The sequence below is a fragment of the Chrysochloris asiatica genome, unplaced genomic scaffold (genome assembly GCF_000296735.1).
Source record: "Chrysochloris asiatica unplaced genomic scaffold, ChrAsi1.0 scaffold00416, whole genome shotgun sequence".
Taxonomy (NCBI): Eukaryota; Metazoa; Chordata; class Mammalia; order Afrosoricida; family Chrysochloridae; genus Chrysochloris; species Chrysochloris asiatica.
Window position 1 is genome coordinate 68,395 of NW_006408934.1, and position 8,427 is coordinate 76,821.

Below are 8,427 nucleotides of genomic sequence, written 5' to 3' on the forward strand. Positions count from 1 at the left end.
ACACCTTGAGTAGGACTGATTTTCTCTGAAGGCAAAGAACTCTGCACAACTTAATATCTCTGTTCATCAACACAGATGATGCATATTATGTATAAATTAATGAAATCATCATCATTATTATATTAATTTAGAAAAAAGGATATTTTCTTATTTCTTTTGAAGAAAGCAGGGAAGAAATCTTAACAAGATATCCATGAAAATGCTTGAAATAAATAAAATGCATGCAGATTAGGGATAAGCTTCAATTATCTGAAAAATTTGCAAGTGTGTTAAGATTAATTTGTTCTAGATGATGCCAGCACACACCAGACCACCGTCAGGAAGACACCTGCTATTAAACAAGATAGGTTTCTTTCTTGTTGCAGAAAGAGAGAACACACTCTATGGGAAATCATGAAGTGTCTCTGTAAGAAGCCATTATAAGAGTGGCTCTTTGATTAGCTCATTTAGGGAAAAATATAAAAGTAAGGGTTCTCTTTAGATTGAATAAAAGAAAGTAGGATTGATTATATAGTTATGTTATATATGGGTGACCATACCAATTGGAAAACATTTACTTGGCCAACTACCTGTACAACCAGTTGAAAAGGATCCATATGTGCCTATCTAAAGAGAAGTGGCCCAAAAGAATGTGAAAATCATTTAACAAAATCATTACCATCACATGCAAGTAAAATTTTCTTAAGACAATGAAAAAAAAACAAAACAGTTGCAAGCATATCGGCAGGGAACTACCAGAAGTTCAAGCCAGATTCAGAAGAGGATATAGAACAAGGGATATCATTGCTGACAAGTGTTGGATCTTGACTGAAATCAGAGAATATCAGAAAGCTATTTACTTGTGCTTTATTGATTTTATGCAACTACTTTTGACTGTGTGGATCATGATGAACTATGGACAACAATGTGAAGGATGGATATTCCAGAACATTTAATTGTGCTTATGAGGAACCTGTATATACAGCAACAGGCAGTTATTCTAACAGAACATGGGGATACTGAATGGTTTTAATCAGGGAAGGTGTAATAGCAGGGTTGTATCCTTTCAACACATAACAATAACCCTTTCACCATATTTATTCAATTTGTTTGCTGAGCAAATAATCCAAGAAGCTAGATTATATTAAGAAAAACATGGCGTCAGGATTGAAGGAAGGCTCATTAACAACCTGTTATATGCAGATGATACAATCTTGCTTGTTGGAAGCAAAGAGGATTTAAAATATTTACTTATAAAGATAAAACTCTACAGCCTTCAGTGTGGTTTGCATTGCAATATAAAGCAAACAAAAATTCTCACAACTGGACCAAAAAAATATTAGAATAAATAGAGAAAAGATTGAAGTTGTCAAATATTTCATTTTGCTTAGAACTACAAACAACATTCAAGAGCAAAGATATCAGTTTGAGGACTAAATTGTGCCTGATTTATGCCATAGTATTTTCAATTGTCTTATATTTGAACTGGATTACAAAGTTAGTTGGAACTGCAAGGTCAGTGGTTCAAGCTCACCAGCTGCTCCTTAGAAACCCTATACAGGGTCGCTATTGGTAAGAACCAAGTCGATGGCAGTTAACAACAACAGTATTTAAACCACAAGGTCAGTGGTTCAAGCTCACCAGACACTCCTTGGAAACCCTATACACAGGGTCACTATGAGGTAGAACCGACTCAGCGATGATACTTAACAACAACAACATATTCATATGAAAGTTGGATAATGATAATTTAAGGAAAACCATAGAAAAATTGATGCATTTGAATTTTGGTGTTGGAAAAGAATATTAAAAGTACCATGGACTGCCAAAAGAAAAAAAAAAAAAATCTGTCTTGGAAAAAGTACAACCCAAACGCGTCTTAGAAGTCAGGATGTTGAAATTTAGTCTCTCAATCTTGGGCATGTTACCAGGAGGGACCAGTTCCTGGAGAAGGACACCATGCATGTAAAAGTGGAGGGTCAGTGAAGAAGAGCAATACTCCCAACAAGATAATTGAAATAGCAACAAGGGCCTCAAACATAACAATTGTTTAGATGATGCAGGGCCAGGTAGTGTTTTGTTCTATTGTGCATAGGATAGCCAAGAGTCGGAACTGACTAGATGGCACCTAACAGGTAATATGGGTGACTGAATGACTTAGTTTTCATCTGTGCTTACAAAAAATTAAGAAGTGGCCTGTTTTGTTTCATGTATCCCTGACCTCAGTTCAGTATTGTTTAAGGTTTGCATTCTGTATGATTGCTTATGTCCAGGAGGAGAACAAAATGACTTGGCTGTGAGCATCAGACCAACTTGTAATAACACAGATGTCAGATTAACTCCAGACATCATGGGCTGTTTTTCTTCTTTTTTTTAATAATTATCAAAAGAGGTTTCACATAAAACTGAAAATGAGATTTAAATCTTAATACTTTAAACTGCAATGTCTAAATTTCAATTTTTTTCCCAGCTGCTGTCAGGGATATTTCTCTAGAGACAGAGGATAAATGTGTTAACATGGTATTGTGACCTAACTGAATAGTCTGTATAGTCATGTGATACTCATGATTAAAAAATAAAAAGATTGATTAAACTTATTGAATTGGACTAGACAAGCCATTTAAAAAATTCAAACATATTTATTCAGAATAAATTTGCTATGTGTGAACTGTTAGCAATTTGAGAAAAGAATTTCATTTACATGAGTTCAATTTTTGGGGTGGGTTTTACCCCAAAGCAGACATTATAGTTATTTGGATAAAATGTGTGCATTCTCAGAAGTCAACATGCTTCAGTTCTGATACCTTATACCTTATATTAATCTTATATTAATCTAGGATAGAGCTGCCTGTGGAGTCCTGGTGTGGCACTGTGAGTTAATGCACTAGACTGAAAGGTTGGGTTGAATCACAAGGTCAGCTGTTCAAGCTCACCCGCCGCTCCTCAGAAACCCTGTAGAGGCTCGCTATGAGTTGGAATTGACTTGATGACACTTAACAACAACAGCGAGAGCTTTCTGTGGAATATTCTAACATTTAAACACTGACTTGTTTCTGTTTGTTATTCTGAATTATTGTTCCCAAGAGTCAGTAATCTAGTGCAAAAACTTTGTCTTACTCATGCCTTTATCTTCACCATCTAGCAGAGTTCCTGACATAAACAAGATCAGTACACATTTATGAGACTTAATTTGTTTACTACAAACTTTTAGCATGTGTTACTTAAAATTTATGAACAAACTCCTGGTCTTCTCTATTTTAAGAGTACTCAACAATGAAATTATCTTTAAATGGTGATCCTAATGTTTTAGATAATAAGCAAGAATTATAAAATCTTTTTGGCTTCTCTTTTAAGAGTTTATTTTGAACATAAAAGGATATAATATCAACTTGAAGTTAGCAATTGAGTACATATCACAGGGTGTGTAGTTGAGTTTTTACTGTGACCAAAATACAATGGAAGTGCTTTATCATCATTATCTAAAAATAAAATCAGGTTCCTTTATACCACTTGTTTCAGTCAACCAATTAAATCAATGGAACTGTAGTAAATACTCTGAGTGGAAGAATGGGTTGGTGGCAAAACAATAACAGTTTATTTGGCGTCTGAATTTGTAGACTATAAAAATAGATACTTGATAGTTATTGGTCTGTCCAGATAGGCATATGTCTTGGTCCTCAAAATGTAAATCCACATTTTTAAGCTTAATTTGCTGTTAGATCATTATTTAACCTTGTCCCTACTCCCTCTTCCTCAGATGTCAAGGAGAACTAAGTCACCATCTAAGAAATACTATTATGCCTTTCTACTAGTTATTCCATAGAGTCTGTAGATTTTTTGACATATTGTGGATCTTGCATTATTGAACACAGAGGACCTGTGTGAAAATTTAATAAATTATTGTTATATGGTTCATGTTAACTATATATATTTACAGAAATATACTTGAGTAAAATGTACCGCTTGGTGAAACATGAAATAATAAGAGAAGATACATTTTCTTTTGCATATTTAAAACTTATTTAACTGTTTGTTCAAATCAAAGAACTATAGACCAGAAATATTTTCATGTTTTAGTTTCAGGAATATTTGCAATTTAATCAGGGAGGATATGAAGTTGACCACCTGCTCTGGCACTGTGTTGCTGTTTGGTCTTGTGTTCAAAATAATAGCCGAAAATTGAACAATGTGCTTGAACATCTCAAGTTCCAGAAAACACAGCTTCTAAAGAAATACTGGTAAGGATGATCCTATAAATCCAAAATAACTCTTGGAGCAACCTTTGTACTTAAATGTTAAATAACTTTTGTACTTAAATGTTAATCACACCTTAGTTGAATATGAAAAATATTTATTATCTCAATTCAAAGAGCAAGAGCAATTTATATATTTTGTATTAATTTATTTCATCAATAAATTGTCATTATCTTTTTCTGCTTGAAATGCACTCACATATTGCACACTTTGTCTTTATTAAATGGAATGTGTTAGTGGTAAGAAGTTTTATTCTCACATTCATATTTTGCTTTATTTTTACAAGTTGTTGAGCAACAACAATGAAGTAGTTTACTATCATTGAAAGAAACATACTAAGATTTTATTTTTCTATTCTTAGCTCATGAAGCATAATAAAAACTGAATCTTGGAGTGATAATCATCTGTCCTTTCTTATATATATGTTAATTTGGAAAGGGAAAAGAATTTTAAGCTGTGTACAAAAAATAGCATGAGTTCAACGAAGGGGGAAAAATGATCTTTTTAACTCTTTATTTAACTGTGTATTGGGAGAAGGTTTATAGAGCAAATCAGTTTTCCATATCAACAATTTATATATGTTTTGTTTCATGTTTCATTGATTGCAATTTTCACAATGTTAAATCACTTATCCCATTTCCTCCTTATATTTTCATTTCCATTAGTTCTTCTTTCCTGACCCTGCTGAACTTTGTTCTTGGGCAAATGGTGCCCTGTGGATCTCAAATGATTATTCTAATCAATACCTTCCTAATGTTATTGGTCCCCTTATATACCTGAATATTGCTTGACTGAAAATTGAACCATAGGGGTAGTTCAGTTCCGGGCCTGAAGAGTAACTAAGGGCCACAGTCTCTATCCAATTAGTAAACCTAATTTTTTTTTAAATTTTGAGTTTCATTCCACATTTTCCTCCCATTCTATACAGGCCCGTCTAATGTAATCTCTTTCAGAGCAGTTAGTATTGATTACTGGGCACCATCTAGTTCTACTCTCAGAGTCGTGGAGGCTAAGGTGCATGCGGTCTGTTGTTGTTGGGTGCCATTGAGTAGGTTCCAGTTCATAGCAGCCCTTTGTACAACAGAACAAAACACTGCCCGGTCCTGCTTCATCCTCACAATTGTTGTTATGAGTGAGCTCTTTGCAATTTCCACTATGTCAATTCATTTCCTTGGGGGTCTTCCTCTTTTTGCTGACCTTCCACTTTACCAAGCATGTTGTACTTCTACAGGGATTGGTCCCTCCTGATAATATGTCTGAAGTATGAGAGATGAAGTATTGCTATCCTGGCTTCTAAGGAGCATTCTGACTGTAATTCTTCCAACACAGATTGTTTGGTCTTCTAGCAGTTCATGGTAGTGTTACACTCTTCTCTAACACCATAGATGCAGCAATTATTCTACAGGCTTCCTTATTCATTGTCCAACTTTCCAATACATATGAGGCTATTAAAAATACCATGGCTTGGACCAGGGCCACCTGAGTCCTCAAACTGACATATTTGCTCTTGAACAGTTTAAAGAAATCTTGGGTAGTAGAGTTAACTAATGCAACATCTCATTTTATTTCTTGATTGATATTCCATGAGTGTTGATAGTGTTGTGTTGTTGCTATTAGATGCCATCAAGTTGGTACTGATTAATTCATTGTGCACAAAAGAACAAAACACTGCCCCATCCTGCCCCAACCTCACAATCACTGTTATATTTGAGCACATTGCTGATGCCATTGTGCCAATTCATCTAGTTGGGGGTCTTCATCTTTTTTTTTTTTTGACCCTTCACTTTACCAAACATGATATCTTTCTCCAGGGACAGGTCCCTTTTGACAATATGTATGAAGCATGAGAGATGAAGTCTGGCCATTCTGGCTTCTAAGCAGCATTCTGGCTATACTTCTTCCATCACAGATTTGTTTATTCTTAGGGCAGTCCATGGTACTTTTTAATCCTCTAACACTGTAAGTAAAATACATCAATTCTTCTATGATCTTCCTTATTCACTGTCCAACTTTCACATGCATATGAGGTTATTGTATAGTCAATAAAGCAAGGTAAACAAGTTTTTGGTAGTCTCTAATTTCAGCCAAGATTCATCCGACATCAGCAATGATACCCCAAATACCACATTGTCTTCAGAATCCAGTTTGAGCTTCTGTCAATTTCCTGTCAATGTAAAGTTGCAGCCATTTTGGAATTATCATAATTAAAATTTTACTGGCATATGATATTAATGGTATTGTTTGTTGATTTTTTGCATCCATTTGGGTCATCTTTGGAATAGGCACAAATATAGGTCTCTTCCAATCAGTTGGCCAGGGAACAGTCTCCTACATTTCTTGGCATAAATGAGTGAGTGCCTCCAATGCTACATCAGTTTGCTGAAAGATTTCAGTTTATATTCCATCAATTCCTGGAGCCTTGTTCTTTACCGATACTTTCAGTGCACTTTGAAATTGTTTCTTCAGTACCACTTGGGTCTTGTTCACATGCTACCTCTTGAAATGGTTGAACATAGACTTTTTTTTTTTTTTTTTTTAATATGGTGGCCCTGGTTTTTGTGCGTGTGTGTGTGATACAGTGGCCATGTGCATTTTTTCCATCTTCATTTGATGCTTCCTGCAACGTTCAATATTTTGCCCATAGAATCCTTCAATAATGCAAATTGAGGCTTGGATATTTTATTAAGTTCATTCAGCTTGAGAAATGCTGAGCCTCTTCTTCCTTTTGGATTTTCTAATTCCAGTTCTTTGCAATTCTTGACTTTGTATTCTCGAGATGCCTTGTTAAATTTTCTGTTCAGCTCTTTTACCTCCTCATTTCTCTAATTTGCTTTAGTATCTGTATACTGAAGAGCAAGTTTCATAGTCTCTTCTGACATCCATTTTGATCTTTTCTTTGTTTCCTGTTTTCTTAATGACCTTTTGCTTTCTTCTTTTATGATGTTCTTGATGTCATTCTACAGCTCTAATGGTCTTCAATCATGAATGTCTAATGCATCAAATTTGTCCTTCAGATGATCTCTGAATTCAGGTGGGTTATGTTCAAGGTCATACATTGTCTCTCATGAACTTGTTTTAATTTTCTTCAGCTTCAACCTCAACTTGCATGTGATCAATTGATGGTCAGTTCCAGTGTCTGAGCCTGGTCTTGTTTTGGTGGATGGTATTGAGTTTTACACAATGTCTCCCCATAGATGTAGTCATTTTGATTTCTTTATATTCCATCTAGTGAAGTCCCTGTGTATGTTGTTGTTGTTGTTGTTATGTGCTGTCAAGTCAGTTCCAACTCATAATGATCCTGTTTAGGGTCTCCAAGGAGTGGATGGTGAGTTTGAGCCATCGACTTTGTGGCTCAAACTTAACTTACAGTCCGGCACATTATCCTGTAGCACCACATCAGGGCTCCCTTTTATGTTGTTTAAAAGTGGTATTTGCAACAAAGAAGTCATTGGTCTTGCAAAATTCTATTATGTGATATCCAGTATAATTTCTGTCATCAAAGCCATAGTTTCAAACTATGAATCCTTCCTCTTTGTTTCCAACTTTCACATTCCAATCTCTAGTGATTATCAATACACCTTGATTTCATGTTTCATTAATTTCAAACTGAAGAAGCTGGTTGTTGTTAGATGCCGTCGAGTTGCTGCTGAGTCATAGAGACCTTATACACAACAGAATGAAGCACTGCTTGGTCCTGCACCAATCTCACAATCATTGCTATGCTTGAAACCATTGCTGCTACCACTGTGTCAGTCTATCTCATTGGAGTCTTCCTCTTTTTCACTGACCCTTCACTTTACTAAGCATGATATCCTTCTCTTGGAACTGGGTTCCTCCTGTTAACGTATCTGATGTATGAGAGATGAAGTCTGGCCATCCTGGCTTCCAAGGAGCATTCCAACACAGATTTGTTTGTAATTTTGGCAGTCCATGGTACTATTAATATTCTCCTCTAACACCATAATTCAAATGTATCAATTCTCCTCTGGTTCTTCCTTATTCATTGTCCAACTTTAACATACATATGAAGCTATTGAAAATACCATGGTTTGGGTTAGGCATACCTTAGTTCTGAAACTGACATCTTTGCTCATAAACACTTTAAAGAAGTCTTGTGCTGCTCTGTCTCTGCATGTACTCATCTCTGTCTCATCTCTGATGTTGCTGCTTCTCTGGATAGGGTCCCACATTCCT

The 8,427-nt window shown here is 35.4% G+C and overlaps 1 protein-coding gene across 1 annotated transcript in view; it reads left to right on the plus strand.

Moving 5' to 3' along the window:
* TMEM232 (transmembrane protein 232) overlaps window positions 1–8,427 on the plus strand; it is a gene marked incomplete at its 5' end in the record, with an annotated part of 464,990 nt that overhangs the window by 59,066 nt on the left and 397,497 nt on the right. Inside the window, one exon of the mRNA XM_006876811.1 lies at window positions 4,084–4,217. Within this exon, the coding sequence (XP_006876873.1) occupies window positions 4,084–4,217 (134 nt within the window). The remainder of the gene's footprint in view (window positions 1–4,083; window positions 4,218–8,427) is intronic.